General features: G+C 62.0%; 1 protein-coding gene across 7 annotated transcripts in view; it reads right to left on the bottom strand.

Annotated features, from left to right (window-relative positions):
* Window positions 1-782: 782 nt before the first annotated feature.
* The window catches only part of BAHCC1 (BAH domain and coiled-coil containing 1), a 60,413-nt gene continuing 44,411 nt past the window's right edge, over window positions 783-16,784 (bottom strand). For 5 of the 7 annotated variants that reach the window (XM_043463104.1, XM_043463124.1, XM_043463114.1 and 2 more), the window contains 17 exons: window positions 13,567-13,766; window positions 13,287-13,423; window positions 12,562-12,750; window positions 10,269-10,389; window positions 9,141-9,432; window positions 8,211-8,393; window positions 7,813-8,114; window positions 7,494-7,601; window positions 7,259-7,403; window positions 7,056-7,170; window positions 6,882-6,957; window positions 6,649-6,757; window positions 5,779-5,898; window positions 5,425-5,601; window positions 4,157-5,328; window positions 3,799-4,035; window positions 783-3,174 (listed from right to left, as the gene is read on the bottom strand). In XM_043463104.1, coding sequence (XP_043319039.1) covers window positions 2,968-3,174; window positions 3,799-4,035; window positions 4,157-5,328; window positions 5,425-5,601; window positions 5,779-5,898; window positions 6,649-6,757; window positions 6,882-6,957; window positions 7,056-7,170; window positions 7,259-7,403; window positions 7,494-7,601; window positions 7,813-8,114; window positions 8,211-8,393; window positions 9,141-9,432; window positions 10,269-10,389; window positions 12,562-12,750; window positions 13,287-13,423; window positions 13,567-13,766 — 3,890 coding nt within the window. In that variant the 3' untranslated portion in view covers window positions 783-2,967. The remainder of the gene's footprint in view (window positions 3,175-3,798; window positions 4,036-4,156; window positions 5,329-5,424; window positions 5,602-5,778; window positions 5,899-6,648; window positions 6,758-6,881; window positions 6,958-7,055; window positions 7,171-7,258; window positions 7,404-7,493; window positions 7,602-7,812; window positions 8,115-8,210; window positions 8,394-9,140; window positions 9,433-10,268; window positions 10,390-12,561; window positions 12,751-13,286; window positions 13,424-13,566; window positions 13,767-16,784) is intronic. The other 2 variants (XM_043463133.1, XM_043463141.1) reach the window with 2 other exon arrangements.

Below are 16,784 nucleotides of genomic sequence, written 5' to 3'. Positions count from 1 at the left end.
ACCTGTGCGAATGGCCCACAGCTCCTGACACCCCTGGGGGGGGTCACAGCCCCACTACCCACACTTCTCTGCCCTGACCTGAGCTCCCCTCATCGGGGTCCCAGTTTCAGCTGAAGGGGTCCTCCCCAGGAGGTCTTAGAGGTGGAGGGAAAACAGCGCCACCCCCCCAGGTAGGGTTCCTGGGGGGCCCTCAGGGCTGCAGCCTCACTGAGCGGAGCTCTCTGGAGGGGGGGGCGCACATTGAGATGTACCCTTGCCCAACATCCCCCAGGCCCTGATGGGGGCTAACCATCCATTGAACAATCAGGACTGCTGTTTGAGTGTAACTCATGCATAGCTGAAAATATTTGTCAAATGAGTAAATTCATGCCTTCTGTGAGGAGAGTGCTGTCCGGTCTGCCCAGACCCCTCCCCTCCACTTTGGGGACCCCTTTTTCCCCCATGCCTGTACCTTCCCCTCCTCCCTTCCAGGGGCACCCAGCCTGGCCACATGTTCAGGCTGGACATCTGACCCACCTTGGGAGAGATCTATCAAGAGAGGGACCCTTGTCCTGGGTGGGGGGGTCTCAAAGCCAAGGCCACTCCAAAGCCATTTTGGCTGCATGTGCCTCTCAAAGGCCCAGCCCCCCCAATTCTGGCTCTTCTAGGCTGCTGCAGGGTAGGCCTCGCCGTTGCCCCAGTCCCTTGTCTGCTGAGACCCCAGCCTCTGGGGCCTCCAGGGAGTCCCCTTGGAACACACACATTGGACGCTGGGGTGCAGTTAGGATTCTGGACCACTGAAAACCTGTACAATAGTTTATATATTTATTCTTAAGCAAGTTATCAATAAAAAATTTAATACTAAAATGCCTTTACATAGAGTTTGCTGTTCATAAAACCTTTGCATTTTTTTTTGTTTGTTTGTTTTTAGTGTTTACATTGAAAAAAAAATCAACCATCCTCTTAGTTTACACATTTACATGAGTCGTGCTTTTGCCAGGTTTAACCACGGTGGGAGGCCGCGCTGTCCGCGCACACGCGGACAGAGGGGATGAGAAGAGAAAAGCAAAGGACAGAAGTCCACAGACGAGGGAGAATAACCAACAGGAGGGCGGGAGGGCCAAGAAAAGGCTGCCTGTTTTGTTCGTTCCTGCCTTGCAGACTGGGGTTGGAAGTAGCCTCAGGTTCTACTGTCCATGGCTGGCCCTTCCCCACATGCGCCTTGGAAGCTGGCTGTGTCCTCTCCACGGCATCTTTCCACTTCCCCAGCCGCCAGCAGGACCTTGGCGGCCGTCTCCAGGACGACCACCAGGAATGAAATATTGCACTCGAGCCGAGACAAAGGGGAGAGTTGGGGTGGGAGAGGAAAGCTGGGGTGCAGGGGAACCCCTCCCTGTCCCTGTACTTTCCTTGGAGCCGCCAGGAGCGGGGGAGGGGCCCTCCGGGTGGGCGGGGTGATTTCCTGGTTGGAAAGAAAAGCGGGCCCAGGCACCCGCCGACTCATTTCCCAGGTACCTGGTGTGGGTCTGTGGGTCACACAAGAGCCCGTGCTAAGGAGCAGTGGCTAACGTGGGGGGCCTTCCTGGGGCTCTCAGTGAGGCCAGGGGACCCTTAGCGTGACATGGGAGCATGGATCCCTCAGTGCGGTTTTTGGGGGGGAGGGAAGGGCTGTTGGGTCACGGGCCTGGCTTGCCCTGCCTGTCCCTCTTGGCCTCAGAAAAAGTGAAGGGGTGACATGTTCTCCGGGATTACTGGGGTGGTGCTGAGGGTCTGGGACACGCATGCGGCACAACAGTAATTATGGTGCTGGGCAGAGCAGCGCTCCTTGTACCCGAGGCTGGGGTGTGGGCAGGAGGAACCCTGCTCTGGGCCCCAAGCACTAGCCTGCCAGGTCATTGGCCCTGCCAAGCGGCTGCAGAAAAGGCCTGCAAAACTCCACGTGAGTTGGGGAGGGCCAGTTCCTTTCCTGCTGAGTGGAGGCTGGGCAAGATGGTTATTGAAACGGAAATCGGAAATAACTTGGAATATTCAGGAAATCAAATCAAAACATCATCCTTTCATATTGATAGTTTAAAACATTTGTTCATTTTTGCTTTGTTTTAAATAGAGGTAAGATACATATGGCTGCAGTCACAGTCTTGGGCTGGGGAGCCTGCTTCTGGCGTCCCTCCTACCCCGCAAGGGACCCTCATCATCGACCTCCCCCAATACATTTTTCCCCAGGAGATGAATTAAAAGGAAATAAACTCGAGTGTGACTTCCATCTTAGACAGTCCCCCCAAGAGGTCAGCAGGTATAATCTAGGGTTCTGTCTGATCCCTCCTGTGGCCTCTGGCCCCTCGGACCACGCCCCACCTGCCTCTGTTGTTACAGACACCCCAGTTGGAACTCAGCTAGGCTGAGGAAAACAGTGCATTTTCAAAGAAGACCCCTCAGAACAAAATCTCTACACACACACATACACAGACACACACACACACTCACCCACACACACCCTTGTCACGCGTGTGGGGAAAAAAAAAATCCTTTTCCACTTTTTTTCCATAAAACTTCCCCGCAAGGAATACAATATTTACATAGAGAAATAAATAGACAACACACCTGATTTCTGCTTTCCCTGGTGGGAGACAGTCGGAGGTACTAGGGAAAATATGGCTTGGATTCTAATCTCTCATGAACTGCCGATGCGGGAAAACAGAGAGGGCCGGCGGATCCCAGTTGGGGGCACAGCTGACCCTCCGCAGCAGACGGATGGGACTGGGTTCCGACGCCTAAAAGCTCTCTCGCTTTCCAGGGAAAATAATAATAATAATAATAATAAAAAGCCTGGATCTTGCCTTGGTGGGTTTGCATATTTGCTCAGACTCGCCCCTCCGAGGTGTGGGCCAGCCTCCTACTCAGAGGCGTGGGGCTGCGTCCTCTCGTGCCTGTGGCTTGCACGCCAGGCACCGCTGGGCGGGTGGGTCACCTGCGGCCGTCCGCGCAGAGTCAGCACAGAATGGGCACGCCGTCGGCCGTCACCAGGCGCCCTGTGGTGGGGTCGTAGGTGCCCGCCAGGTAGTAGAGGTCCCGTCGGTCCTGGTACTTGCGGCTCCGTGTCATCTGCTCGTACTGCTCGCGCCCTACGACCTGGCACTTGTGGGAGATGGTCTGCACGTCGTTCTCGTCCTCGTGGCAGGACTGGTACAGCGCGTTCTGCCGGGGAGCGGGGTGAGGAGCGCCTGGGGTCAGGTCTGGCGTGGGACAGCACACCCCACCCGACCCTGGGACCCTCAGCTCTGGATAAGATTTTAACCGTGTGGCGGGGGAGCCGGCACCTAGAGCCCCGGTGGGTGGGCAGAGTGCAAGAAACACTTGTTTCTGCACCATCTGCAAACACGGTTCTCAGGGAAGACAGGAGAGTGTGCTGGGGGTGTTTAGGGTCTTAGATCGGTTTGGGCAGGCAGGGACCAGAGGGTCTGCTGTAGGGGGGCGCTGCTGAGGGTGGGACCTGCTTGGTGCTACATGCTGCCATGGGTCACAGCCCCCCATGAGGTGAAACTGTCACCCACTCCACTAGGAGTCATAGAAGTGGTCAGGGAGGGATCCAGGTGGCCTGGCTCGGGGCCTGAGCCCTCAGCCATGTTACTCCCTGTTGGGCCCATGTGACCCTTAGGAAGAGGCACCTTGAGGTGTGGGTACAGGGAGGGGGGATGTTCATAGGTGATCATTCCCCTTCTTCCGACTGCTGGTGCTAGTTGCTAAGATACCTCTTCCCAGACCCCCACTCTGAGCCTGCCCAGGCCCCCGGGACCCCTGCCCTCCACCAGGCGGCCCCACCTTCCCGTCGCTCTGCCGCTTCCCCAGTTTGGTCTCCTCCGGATGGTAGAACCATTTGACCTTCACCACCATGTTGCTGCCCCACGACTCCCACATGCTCTCGATGCGGCCGATGTAGGGCAGGTTGGGCCGCCCGGCCGACAGGAAGACCGCGCAGTCCCCGATGCGAAGCGTCTCCTTGCCCCGGACGATGGCCTTGTAGAACAGCTTCCTGGCCTTCCCCTTCATGCCACGCCTCTGCAGGAGACAGCCAGGGGCACAGGGTGGGCAGGGGACACAGGCCGGAATGACAGCGACAGTGTGCAGGAGAGACAAATGGCAAGTCTCGAGGGCGCTTGCGCGGGCCAGGCCCACCTACCTGCGTGGGGTTCCCCGACCACTTCCAGAGCTGCCGGGCGGGCAGGAAGGCTGAGATCTTTGGCCGGTTTTCCACGGAGGGCAGCCGCTGCCTCCGGGACAGCTCTTTGGCTTTGGAGAAGCTCAGGGCCTCCTTGCGCTTGAGCCGGGGTCTGCTGCTGCTGGGGCCCGCGCCCGCACCCCCACCGGCCACGGTGGCCCTGGACAGGAAGCAGCGCTGGGCGTGCGGGTGCGGGCCGCCCCCCTTGGAGCGCAGGGCCTCGGGCTGGGCCAGGAGCGCGGGCACTGGGTGGGTGAGGCATGTCTGCAGCAGCAGGGCGGGGTCCTCCTCGTCTGAGCTGTAGGAAGAGCCCTCGTCGTCCGAGGAGCAGAGGCTGGAGGTGGACAGGGAGCCAGAGGAGGAGGAGGTGGATGAACCCGAGGACGAGGAAGACACGGACAGGCGGGCGAGGAAGCGGGAGGGCACGCCAGGTGCCAGGCCAGGCCCGTCTTCCTCCTCGTCTGAGTAGGAGCTGTGGCAGTCGCTGTCGCAGGGCAGCGGGTACTCGGCCTGGCCCGCGAACTTGCGCAGCGCCAGCCCCATGGGCAGCGGGTGGACGGGTGCCCGCCCCTTCCTGTCCTTGCCCACGAGGGCTGGGTGCCCGTAGCTGGGGCTGGGCAGGGGCCTCCCTGGCCTGGGCCCCGAGTCCTTGTCGCCAGCGTGTAGCGCCTTGCAGTTCTTGCTCTTGGGGGAGGTCACGCCCTCGTGGTCAAGCTTGACCAGGAACTCGCCGCCTGTCCGCCGCCGCCCGCCCTTCTCAACCTCGGCCTTCTTGGCCCGCAGCAGCTTGTGGGCCCCCCCGGGCAGGCCAGGCCCGGCCCCGCTGACAAAGGGCGCGTAGGAGCTGGCCAGGCTGCTGAAGGAGTCAGCGCGGAAGCCGTTGCCGAACACGGGTGGCGCCACGCTGTGCATGGGGAACAGGGCCTCGCGGGCCCGCAGCTTCTTGGCGCTGCCGTTGAGCTGGAAGAGGTTCTGCAGCACTCCTGGCCCCTTGCTGCCTGCCGCGGCCACCGCCTTCCGCTTGGTCTGCGCCACCGCCGACCAGCTCAGCAGCGGGCTGCTCCGGCGGCCCAAGAAGTGGTCTGAGGCCCCCGCGGGGGGCTTGGCACCAGAGGTCAGGAGCTCTGTTTTGCCTGGGGAGAGGCCAGGTAGAGTCAGAGAAACCACCCTCCCACCCTTCCTTCCCCCCCACTCCTGAGGGAGTTCCCCACCCGAGGTCCTGTGAGTACCAGCTTTGTCTTTGCCTGTGGATTTCTTCCCGGAGGTCTTTGAGGCTTCGGACCCGTCATGAGCCTTAGGAGACAGGCTGGGAGCGGTGGCCTCACTGGGCGGGGGCGCCTCACAGGAAGATTTCTTGGTCCTCCGGCAGCTGCTGGACACCAGCAGGGCTGGCGAGGGCTCGGTGCCTGCAGGGTGGACCAGTGGCCTCAGCGCTGTGCTGCCAGGGTGACCTCTTCCCCATGAGCCTCCTCTTGGGAGATCAGGGAGCTAATGTCTGGACCCAGGAGAAGCCCGCCCGAACTCCAGCCATATGGGCTGATCCAGGAAGGAAGGACGCCACCCTGGAGGGCCCTGGGGCTCACACTGGATCTTGAAGTCTGGAGGCAGCAGCCTGATGTTGGAGACAGCAATGTGGCCAGTGTCCCCGTCGTCGAACTCCACCACCACGGAGTCCAGGTCCTCTTCCTCATCACTGGAGGTGCCTGGAGATAGGGCCCACCTGAGCACACCGCCCTACGCTCCGGGCCCAAGAAGCTCTCCCCAGTGGCCAGGTGGCCAGGACAGGAGAATGATGGGATGGGCTCCGGAGCGCCTGACAAATGATGCTGGGACATTCTGCTCCCTGATCACATTTGACCTTGGAGCTGCTGTGGCAGCTGGGAGCAGCCCGCCTCCCCTCCACCTCCTGAAGTGCCGCCAGAGAGGCAATATTACCGCCATCCATCACCAGCATCCCAGGGCACACACGTAGGGACGCAGGGCCCCCGACCTCCCCCTGTGGACAGGCTCACAGATGCAGACACATGCCTGGCTGAGGCCTGCCAGACAATTTGCCCACCCACCTGTCTGACCCCAGGATCCCCACATCCTGTGCCGGGGAGCGGGGAGCAGAAGAATTCACCCAGGAGAGCTGGTGCCCAGGTGACCAGTTCATAACCCTCAGGTCCTAGGGCTCTCGGGCCCCTCTCTGCTAGGCCTTCTGGTCAGCCAGTGGCTCCATCCTGTCCCCACCCAGGCAGCCCCTCGACTTTTCCTGTTGACCAAGGAGCTGAGGTTATCGTCTGCCCTATCCGATCTGCTCTGGCCTGGGAAGCAGGGCTGGTAGGAAGCCTTCCTTGAGAGACAGGGTCCCCTCCCTGGCACTCTAAGAGTCTTGGAGGGGCCTCCGGCCTGTAGCTTTGCCTGAGGGGAGGAGTTGATGGACCTCGCTGGGGTCCCCGGGTGGCGCTCACCTCGTACCACGTTGCCTGGGTACAGGCAGCGGGACTTCTGGCTCCAGTAGGCACAGACCCTCGTGCCGGGTGGGAGGTACCGGCTGGACTGCGGTCGGACATCCAGAACCTGCGGGAACAGTAGTTCGGCAGCCGTGAGCGGGCAGGGCTGGCCGAGGGGTGCCCAGGAGGGGCTGGGTGCCATCAGGCCCACCTCCCTGGGGTGGTGAGCCGAGCAGGGGCTGTCCCCTCACCGCCTCCTGCAGCAGCTGCTCCAGTGAGTAGATCCTTTGCCGGTTGCCTCTTTCGCCCTCGATGACAATGCTGTAGCTGAGGGGGGGACGGGGCATGGCAACGGGAGCATGAGCTAGGCCTGCAGACCCCCCACCCCGCCCACAGCCCTCCCTGCATACACGCCAGGGCCTCACATGTCGGGGGGCTGCAGGGTCCTGACGCTGCCCGCGTACAGCAGACTGTCCTCCTTGGGGATGAGCACAGGTAGCCCGTCCTGCAGGTCCTCCTTATGAATGGTGCATGAGCGTGCTGGGGAGACCAGGGCGTCAGTGCCCGGCCCCCCGCCTGCCCACCACTGCCCCTCCCCAATGCTCCGAGCCCTTTCCTGGCCACTCACCCAGGGCGGCGCTCTGCTCTGCGCTCAGGGGGCCACTGGCCTCCTCCTCCTCCTCATCCTCCGAGAGGCAGCTGCTGTCCTCAAATTCAAAGTCGTCCTCCACCGCAAAGCTCTCCAGGAGCCGAGTGACCGCCCGGCCCTTGCCCTGGGGGCCAGAGGGGTCAGCTCCCTTGGGACAGGTGGGGGCGGGTGGTCAGGGCCAGCCAGTTCCCTGGGGTTGGGGCAGGGATGCTACCTGTTTGCCAACGGCCTTGGTTTTCACCTTGCCCGCTTTCCGGCCCCTCCCCAGGATGGCCTTGGCGTTGCGGGGCGACAGGGCAATGGACAGGGCCCCATTCTTCCGCTGTCGGAGGAGAGGGGTGAGGTGAGGGTGGCACAAACCTCCTTGCCCCCGGTGTGCCCGTGGAGTGACTCAGACAGACCCTGAGTATGAATCCCAGGGTGTGACTTGGTGTAGCAAGTAGAGAAGAGTGGGGTGAGGGTCCCCAAAGGCTTTCTGCATCCAGTACCCCCCCTGCCGAGCCCAGGACCCCGGGGCACCCGTCGGCCCTCACCCGCAGCCCCGGCTGGAGCACCGTGCTCTTGCGTGTGGCTCTCTTGAGGCGCTCGCTGGCCAGCCTGCTGCCCTCCTCATGGCAGGCGAAGGCCCGGGCAGGGCCGCAGAGGGCGTCCCTGCTGGGTGCGGCCCCCGGCTCAGCCCGCAGGCCGCTCTTGGCCTTGGCCTTGGCCTTCTTCTTGCCGGGCCCCCCTGGGGGCCTGCGCCCTGGGGCCCGCTCCAGCTTGCTGCCCACCTTGGTCTTCACCGTCCTCCGCTTGACCTTGACCTCACTCTCGGGGCTGGAGAGGCGGCAGGCCCCTGGGGAGGGAGGGAGGGCGGGCGTCACAGGAGCCCCAGCTGCCTCCCGGGGCCCCTCCCGGCCCGGCCTGCCCCAGCCCAGCCCTCCCTGGGTACCTAGCAAGCTCTGCCTCTCCTTCTTCTTCTTGGCCTTCTGGTTGGCCTCCATCTTGACCACGGAGGAGGGCGAGGGCCCCAGCACGGCCATGCGGGTCCCAGCATGTAGCACCAGCCCAGGCTCCTTGGGGGGTTCTTCTGTCTCCAGCAGACCGTCACAGTTTTCACTGTCTGAGCCGCTGTCTGTGGGGAGGTGGATGGTCCAGGTAACTTGGCATCAGAGCAGCGCCATTTTGGGGTGTGGCTAGGGGAGTGGATGGTTCATGTGTGCGGATGTGTCGGGGGCCGAGCAGAGTCCATCACTGTCGTATGGGGGCTGCTCCGAGGGCAGACACCTGGGCCAGGTATCCAGGTGAGGGTGTTTAGACCAGAAGGAGAAGGGGCGGCCTCTCTGACCTCCCTCTCTCTGTCTCAATCTCCCTTCCTTACGCGCTGGACAGTGGGGCCCCCACCTTGCAGGGCTGAGGGTTCCCATCCCCAGGGGCAGCCCCTTTCCCTCACTCGTCCTCCTGCCAGATGCCCTCTGTCTTCCTGCTTCCTCTTCCTTCCCTTTGTTCTTTCCCAGGCGGGACCTGGAGGAGGGGGCAGGGGCTGGCAGAGAGGAAGGATCTATTTTTCCAGGCCCCTGTCTCTGGACATGTGTGTCTGCTGGGGGCCAGATAACCTCTCCAGGTCACTCGGCCGGACACAGCAGGAAGGCCGGCTGGAGCAGGCAGAAGGGCTATTTTTAACCCCTCTTTCCAGGATGCATCCAGCTGTCTGCTTCCTCCCCGTGGCCCCCTGTGTGGGGGTGGGACACGGAGAATCCATCCTAGGCCAGCAAGAGGGTCTCCCTGGGCCCAGCACACTCCAAGAGCCCCTGACCACCCCCTCCCCCAGCCCCTAATGAGCGTGGAGGCCCTGTTTGCGATGCTCGGACTAACAACTTGCCTGCTTCATGTGTTGCGGCCGCTGCCGGCTGGGCTGGGAACTTAGGGGCCTCCCTGCCACCAATGCCGCCGTCGGGCTGTGGGTGCCGGGCCGCCCCAGACGCCTTGGCATTCTTGGCTCGTGACAGCTTCTTCCGGATACGACCCCCTGGGGTGGCCTCCTTTCGCCGGAAGGGGCTGAGGCCAGTGGGCAGCCCCTTGCTCTTGACCTTCGGCTTCAGCTGGGCTACCTTGTGGGCCACAGCAGATGCCAGGTCGCCCTGACTGCTGCTCTTCTTGCACCGAACCTTCTCCTGTGAACAGGCAGGTGGAGGCTGCAGTTACTGGTGCCCCAACCCTTAGCCACGGCCCTGCAACCTCCGGCCTCCCTTCTACCACTGGTAGGTAGGCTTGGGAGGTGGCAGGTCACTGGCCTTGCCCTCCAAAATGACTGAGAGGGCTCTGGCCCCCCGGGCACAAGGCCTGCCCAGTGGAGCCTAAACTTGTGCCTGTCTGTCCCCCATTTCACAGCCTCCCCAGGCGCCCAACCCACTCAGGTTTGGGGAGGGAGGCCAAGGACCCAAACGTCTGTCCTGTCCTGGACAGAGGGACCAGCCTCCTACTAGGGGAGGGACAGGCAAAGTGACAATAGACTCAGACCCACCTCTCGCCTGTCCCTCCCAGGACCCTAGAATAGGGGTGGGGTAGGATGTACCCACCGCATTGAGAAGGAATGGGGGGACTGGCACCCCGGGGGAGCCTGTCCCAAGAGAGGAATAGCTGTCCTTGGCCCACCCACTACACCAGGTATGCACCAGGTATGCATCGTCCACCTGTGACCAGGGCAGTACGTCCTGTGACCCACGACACCTATGTGCTCCTTTCCTCACGCTGCAGTGAGCAGAGGAGGGGGGTGTCATGGAGCACAACCAGCTCCTCTCATACCTTCAGGGGCCCGCCTCTGTGTGAGGCATACGAAGCTCTCTGGGCCTCATCTGCTCATCTGAGCAAGGGGACCCCAGCTGGGTGGTGGGGCGGGGCGGGGCGGGGCGGCAGTGTTCAGCCTGGGGCTGGTCTTCCGCCTGCTCCCTGTCCTGTCTGTCTGACATCTTGCACCCGGCCCAAGGGGAAGGCTGCAGCGGGGACTCACCGCAGACGTGGGCTGCAGGCCCACGTAGGTGCCCTGCTCCAGCCGGCCTCGCTTCTTCGAAGGCTCATCATCGCCGCCCCGCAGCTCAGCACATAGCAGGCTCAGGCTAGACCGCACAGCCCTGGGAGCACGGGGGGCGGAGGTCACACCGGGGCACCCGGGCCTTGTGCCCATGACAGGCCCTGTGGTGGCAGCCAGGACGCCACGTGGAGGTGGGGGGCGTGCAGTGCAGCTCTAAGTCTGCAGACCCACTTCTCCCTGTGAGGGCCCTGCCTCCTTCCTGGCCAAGGCTGTGTCCCTGGGCCAGGCTCCTCCAAGCACCCAGAACTGCTGCGGGGGGCACTGGCGAGCTAGGCCAGTGCTGAGCCCCTGGGGCACCTGCTACCCAGCCGGCCCCCGCTGCCCACTGCTCAGGGGCCACGGCCCTGCAGCCGGCTGGGCCACTGTGTGACCTGGGCTGTAGCCTCAGTCTTTCTACCTGGAAAGTGGGGGTGCTTTTCATTGTGTCTCTCTGCAAGGTGGGGGTGGGATTGTGCCAGTCCCAGGCCTGGCCCTTATTGAGTCCAAAGGCCAGCAGCTACCGCAATTAGGAAAAAAGAGGGAGTGAGGAGAGTCTGCTGAGAATGGGGTCCACTTGAAGCATCTCTGCCATGGTCAGGAAAAGGATGGGGGGGGCAGCGGCCAGAGAAACTCATGCCCAGGCTCTGCCTCCCAGCCCCCTGGGACCCCCACTGCTGGGCTCAGACCCCTCAGAACTTTGTCCTCTGCCTTCAATTCCTGGTCTCAAAGGAGGGACTCTGAACTCCCCCTAGCCCAGCTCCCAGGCCCTGGGAGCCACTGACTCTGAGCCTGGTTCCATGTCCCACAGGTGTGAGGCTGTGAGCTCCGCTCTGTCCTTGGGCAAACAGGGGCTGGGGACTGGGCCTCTCACCTGCCCTCTCCCTCACCCACATAGCATTAATGAAAATGAGTCCCAGGTGGAGGCTGAGGGCCCTGACCCGGCCCTGGCCTTCTGTGGCCAGAAGTCAACTTTTACCTTCCTGCCCAGAGAGGCCAGCCAGGAAGCCAACCCGCAGCCACGCGTGGCCCCGGGGCGTTGGCCCTCCCACTTCCTGCCTGAGCCCAACTGTCGGCAGCTACTGCAGGGTAGGGGCCCAGAGAGGGATAGAAAGTGGAGAGGAGCCCGAGATGGGGAGAGGTGGGAGGGAACCCCAGTCCTTAGGAAGGGAGGGCCCTGGCTTTGGTTTCCTTCCCCTGCCAACCAGGGCCTGCTTTCTCAGGTCAGTGGGGAAAGTGGCCAGATGCAAGCACCAGGACCTGGCTTCCAGACTCGGGCTGGCTCTTGGTGCCAGGTGGGTCTGAGACAAGTGTGGGGCAGCCTCGACAAGAGGATCCCTGACAAGGCCCCCTGCCAGGCCCTGGCCTTAGCCAGCAGCCCCCCAGTTCTGGCTAGTCCTCAAAGGGAGCCCCCTGGAGGCCCCTCGGGGTGACACCTGGGCAGGGTGGAGGGACAGCCCCAGGAGGCTCCCCCCAGCCATATGGTGCGTCCCCTCCCCAGCCCGCAGCCGAGGAGAATTCCCCTCCCTGTAACCTTCTCTGCATTTGCTAATGTTTTGTGACATAAAGCCCTGAGATTAATTTTTTGCCTCTGTCTTAATTGAAGGAACCATTTAGTGCCGATTTAACTATTATTACCAAATCATCAGGATTGATGCAGTGCGCACACGCCGCGCCAATCGTGTTTGGAGGAACTCGAGGATTTATGCAAATGGGCCTGCCGGGAGAGGCAATTTGTAGCCGAGAAGGACAATTATACCAGGCCCGGGAGTGCGCCAACGACTGCGCCGGGCGGGTAATGGATAATAACCGCGTGCCGGCAGCCGTGCGCAGCACCGCAGCGTGACCAACGACTCTATACGGTGCAGATAAAGAGGCTTTTACGCAACACTGCCTCGCACTCGTGGGACTGGGTGGGGGCTGGGGCCGGGCAGGGGGTATGCCACCGCCCTGGCTACAGCCAGGTGCGTGGGGCTGGAGTGGCCACGTGCCAGGCCCAGGGGGTGGGGCTTGTCTGCCCTGAGCTCAGGGCCCGGGACACCGCCACGCTCACCACCACATCTGGCCTGGGGTTCTGGGTCTTCAGGAGAGACTCTGAGAGGGGCTCTTGTGGCCCCGGGAGCCAGAGAGGAGCCCAGTCCCACCGGTCAGGCCTTAAGGGCACCGGGGCCAGCCCAGCCTCATCGAGTAACCTCAGCCCTAGGCACCCCACGGGACCCCTGCACCCAGGACTCACTTGACTTTCTTGCTGTCGCTGGGGCGCAGGGCAGGCAGCAAACTGGAGTATTTGCGCTTCCGTGGCCGGCCAGGCCCTCGCCTGGCAGGGCTCCTTGAGCTCTCCTCTCTCCTGGGGACCGCAGGAAGGGTGGTCAGAGACTGATGCCCTTCCTGGCTCCCTGGCAAGCGTCCAGCAGAGGTCACTGCCCTTGGGGGATATGGTGGGAGCCAGCTGTCCCAAGACTGGGCCTGGGGAGCCTGGCCACCCCGTGGAGCCAGAGTCCCACCATCCCTACTTCCCAGCTCCAGCCGTCCTGTACACACCAGTCAGGTGAGCTGCCACCACTGCTATGACAAACTTGGGGTTCCCTCTGCCCCCCAGAGCCCAACCCTGCCCTGGCCCCCTCTCTGACAGCACTACCCTCACCCTTTGCCCCACCACCCAAGGACCAGCCTCTGTCCTGCACTAGCCTTTGCTGCGTACTTCTTCCACCCCACACCGTACCGCACCTTGGTTTCTCTGCTGGGTGACTGCCTCATGGTTCCACTGCCTCTGGGGACCTTCCCAGGCCGCCCCCCCTTCCAGTCCCCACTCACCCCAGCACACACAGGTTGACCCCTGGCCACAAGGCGATGGCCCTGGGCTGGGCCGTGCCCGCCTCTGCCCTGAACTGGGGGCGTCTGCACAAGCCGCACTCCCGCCCCCCGCCCCCGCCCCCGCCCCACTGCCAGCCTGGGCCATACTCATGGTCGTGCCTGCGCTGCAGCCGGGCCAGCTCCCGCTGCTTCTCCTTGTAGCGCCTCTGCAGCTCCGCCAGCTGCACGCGCATCTCCACCTCCTGCGTGTCCAGCCGATCGATGGCAGCCTTCAGCGGGCACACCTAGTGGGCAGGGGCACAGAGGCCTGTGAGCCCAGCTACATGACCGCGATGGGGTGGGCAGGTGGCCAGCCTCGGCACTCAAGGCCCCGCCCACCGTCATGGCAGTGGGCAATGGGGGCAACCAGGGCCCCCCCACCACTCACAGGCTTGGTCTTGGGGGTCCAGGTGTCCTTGCGCCGCAGGATCTGCATGCGGGGGGTGAGCGTGGGAGCCCTGCAGGGGTCAGCGGTAGGGGGCTGGGCCAAGGAGGCAGGGCTGTCCAGGTTAGCAGCTTCGACCAGGGACCAGGCTGAGGCCAGGGTGGCCAGGCGCTGCAGGTTGAAGGCCAGCACATCCTCCTCCTCTGCAGGGCACAAGAGGGTCAGTGTGATGACAGCAGGCCACACACTGTCCCTCAGAGAGTCTCTTGACGTCAGCCTGCATCTCAGCCCAACCCAGACTACCCCCTCACCCCCACCCTGCAGCATGCTCCTGCCCTCCACCCTCACCCACAGGCTGCCTGGCTCCCTGAGACATTCAGACCAACGAGGGTGAGGTGGCTGGGAACGAGATGGGTCCTGGGTCAGACACCTAGCCCTCGCCTCAGCTCTGGGTGAGGGAGATGTCACCCTTGGCTACTGTGGGCCAGGCCAGTTGGAATGGCACAAGTCCACAGGACAGTGACCAGACGATTTCGTTAAGGCATGGGTCTCATTACACCTCTAACAGCAACTGCCTTGCATTTTTGCACTCTTCCAGATTCATGAAAATGCGGAGTATCACAGCCCTGGTGGGTGGGGAGGGACGGCCCGTTGCGGGGTCAGAGCCTGGCCAGTGGAGGGCAGTGTCCATTCATGAGACAGGCCTGGAGTGAAGACTTGGGTCTGAATACAACCACGGGGAGGGGGTGGTGGCAGAGATGGGGAGGGGGGTGGGGGTGGGGGTAGGGCACACGCAGGTAGGCAGATCCTATGAGCTACAGACGGGGAGGGACCGGCCAGGATGAGCCCTGTGGGGTCAGACAGTGTCCCTAGGGCTGAAGGTGTATAGTGGGTAGTCATGACGTCTAGAACACATAGCCAATTCTGCCCCCAAAGAAGAACTGAGAGCAACACCCCAGTGCTAATGAGCACACCTACACCCTGAACTTGGCTTCTAATATCCTCTGAGGAAAGGCATCAGCCTTCTTGGGGACACTGCCCCAAGAAAAATGGGGAAAGGTTTGGGGTAAGCTGAGAGGTTCAGGTAAGCCGGGAACACAGGAAGCTCAGAGGACGATCCAGCAGAAGGGGCCAAACCTGAGACAACTCAATCACCAGATTAAATGATGACAGTGACACATTATAACAGACTGAAGTAAATAAATATCCACAAGTTACACTGACATAAATAAATGAGTGAATCCAGTGTTTGAAGAGGAACGAGATATCACATCATTTCAAAGACACTCCCCACTGAGTAACTACAATAGAGGAGGTGCCCAGTCACAGCCTTGATGGAGCCATCAGGGTGACCCACTCTCAATAACGGGACAGAGCACAGGTGGACACCGGAAGTTCAACCCTCTGGATGCAGTGCTGGGTCAAGGCCAGAGGTGGGGTGCTGGGTCAAAGGTGCCCTGGGAAGACAGGGGAGGGGCTGCAGGGGCTTTCTTCTCCCACCTCAAGCTGGGGCACTGATATCTGCAAATTCCATTTCAGCTAAAAGTTCCACAGGGTCTCCCTGTCCCTTGAGGTCACTGTGACTGCGAGGACACCTCCCTGTTCCTCCCTGTCCCTCACTTACTCCTCAGGCTAAGCCTGCTAAGATGGCAAAGTCTTGCAGGTGAGCTCTGGGCGGGGGGCAGGAGTAGGGGGCTTAAGGAGATGGCAGGGGTGCTGGTGGTGCTGGGCTCCAAATGAGACCCTGCCGTGCTCTCTGGTTCAGGGAGCTGTAGGGGCAGACAACAACAGTCCTACCCTCTAAGCCTCCAGGTCTATACCCCCTGTCCAAGGAGGGATGTGGGGTGGGCTCTCCAGGCAGGTTGAGGCTCCACAGGTACAGAAGAGGCCCAAGACTTGGGTTTCCTCCCAACCAGCCAGGCCAGTAAAGGCTCTTGGGGCCAGGAGCAGGTGGGAGGAGGGAGTGTAGCAGATCAAAAGGGGGTCTGGGATCTAGACTCAGCTCATCATGTAAACTGGGTGGGTCACTCAGGAAAGAAGGGGCAACCAAACTCTGGGATGGGGCCTGGGCTTCACAAAATCCCAGGGTAGATGGGAAGTGTAGTGGACACCATGGCTCCTGCTGGCCGCTCCAAGTGCAGAGTGGGGCATTCTGGGCGCCTCGGGGATGGGCCCCTGCAGGCAGGCCTAAAAATCCACAGTCAGACAAGTGAATGGCCAGAGGTGTCCCGACTTCCTCCCAACCTCAAGGCTCTGTCTGGGGCCTGAGTCCCTGCCCCAGCTGGAATGGAGGTCTGCGGGCTGGGCAGCCTGCCCACTGAGCTCCCTGGACTTGAGCCCAGATGGGGGATAAGCCAGGGTCCTGGGCCAAGTCCTACCGGTGGGGGCAGTGAGGGCTCTGGACGCCCACGCCGGTGCGAGTGGAGCAAACAGCCTGGGGCCCAGCTACGGAGCCAGGGCCACGTCACCTTCCTCAACCTGGTTACCGCCTCTTTCCCACTTCTCAGGGATCCCCATCTGGCCTTTCAGCAGCTCTCCCCAGCCTGGGATGTACTTCAGGGGGAATGTACTCAAGGATGAGAGGGCAGGAGGCCCTGCTGACCCTCTGGGATCTTTTCCCTCCCTCTCCCCTCCACATCCCAGCCTGTTCCCGGGATGTTCTTCTTCCATTTTCTCCTTCTCTGAGTCCTGCCTTTTGCTCCAAAAACAAGCTGATTTCCTAATTAATTTCAAGCAAAGCAGTCACTGAGCTTGTAAAGAACAGCTCCAGAGCTGAGAGGCTGCGCAGACCAGCCAATTAACTGGGACAGTGGGAAGGGGCGGGCCTGGGAGCGGCAGAAGGGGAGGGTGAAGACCTGAGGGCTCTAAGAAGGGAGGGTGGGGGGCTTGGGAGAAACAAGAGGGGAGAGTGGGGGCTTGCAGGTTCCAGAAGGGGAGGGTGGGGTGGAGACCCAGCAGTGGCAGCAGGGCCTGGCCTGGACTGGCAGCTGCAACGCCCACAATGGGACACACGTGGTCTACACGTGAGCATCCATTCAATGAATGGGCACGGGTCCAGCAGGCATTCACAGGCACCGACCGGGTGGCCACACACATGGTGCTTGGCATTGGCTCAGTGCATCCTCACGCCAGCCACACTCACAAGGTGACTTGGGCAGCAGAGCCCCCTGCCCAGGGCCACCCCACCTCACCCTTCCAGGGTCGTGCCTGGCAAGGGCTCA

This window comes from Cervus canadensis, chromosome 1, assembly GCF_019320065.1.
Source record: "Cervus canadensis isolate Bull #8, Minnesota chromosome 1, ASM1932006v1, whole genome shotgun sequence".
NCBI lineage: Eukaryota > Metazoa > Chordata > Mammalia > Artiodactyla > Cervidae > Cervus > Cervus canadensis.
The sequence above is the reverse complement of the archived record's forward strand: the minus strand, read 5'-3'. Positions and strand labels throughout refer to the sequence as shown.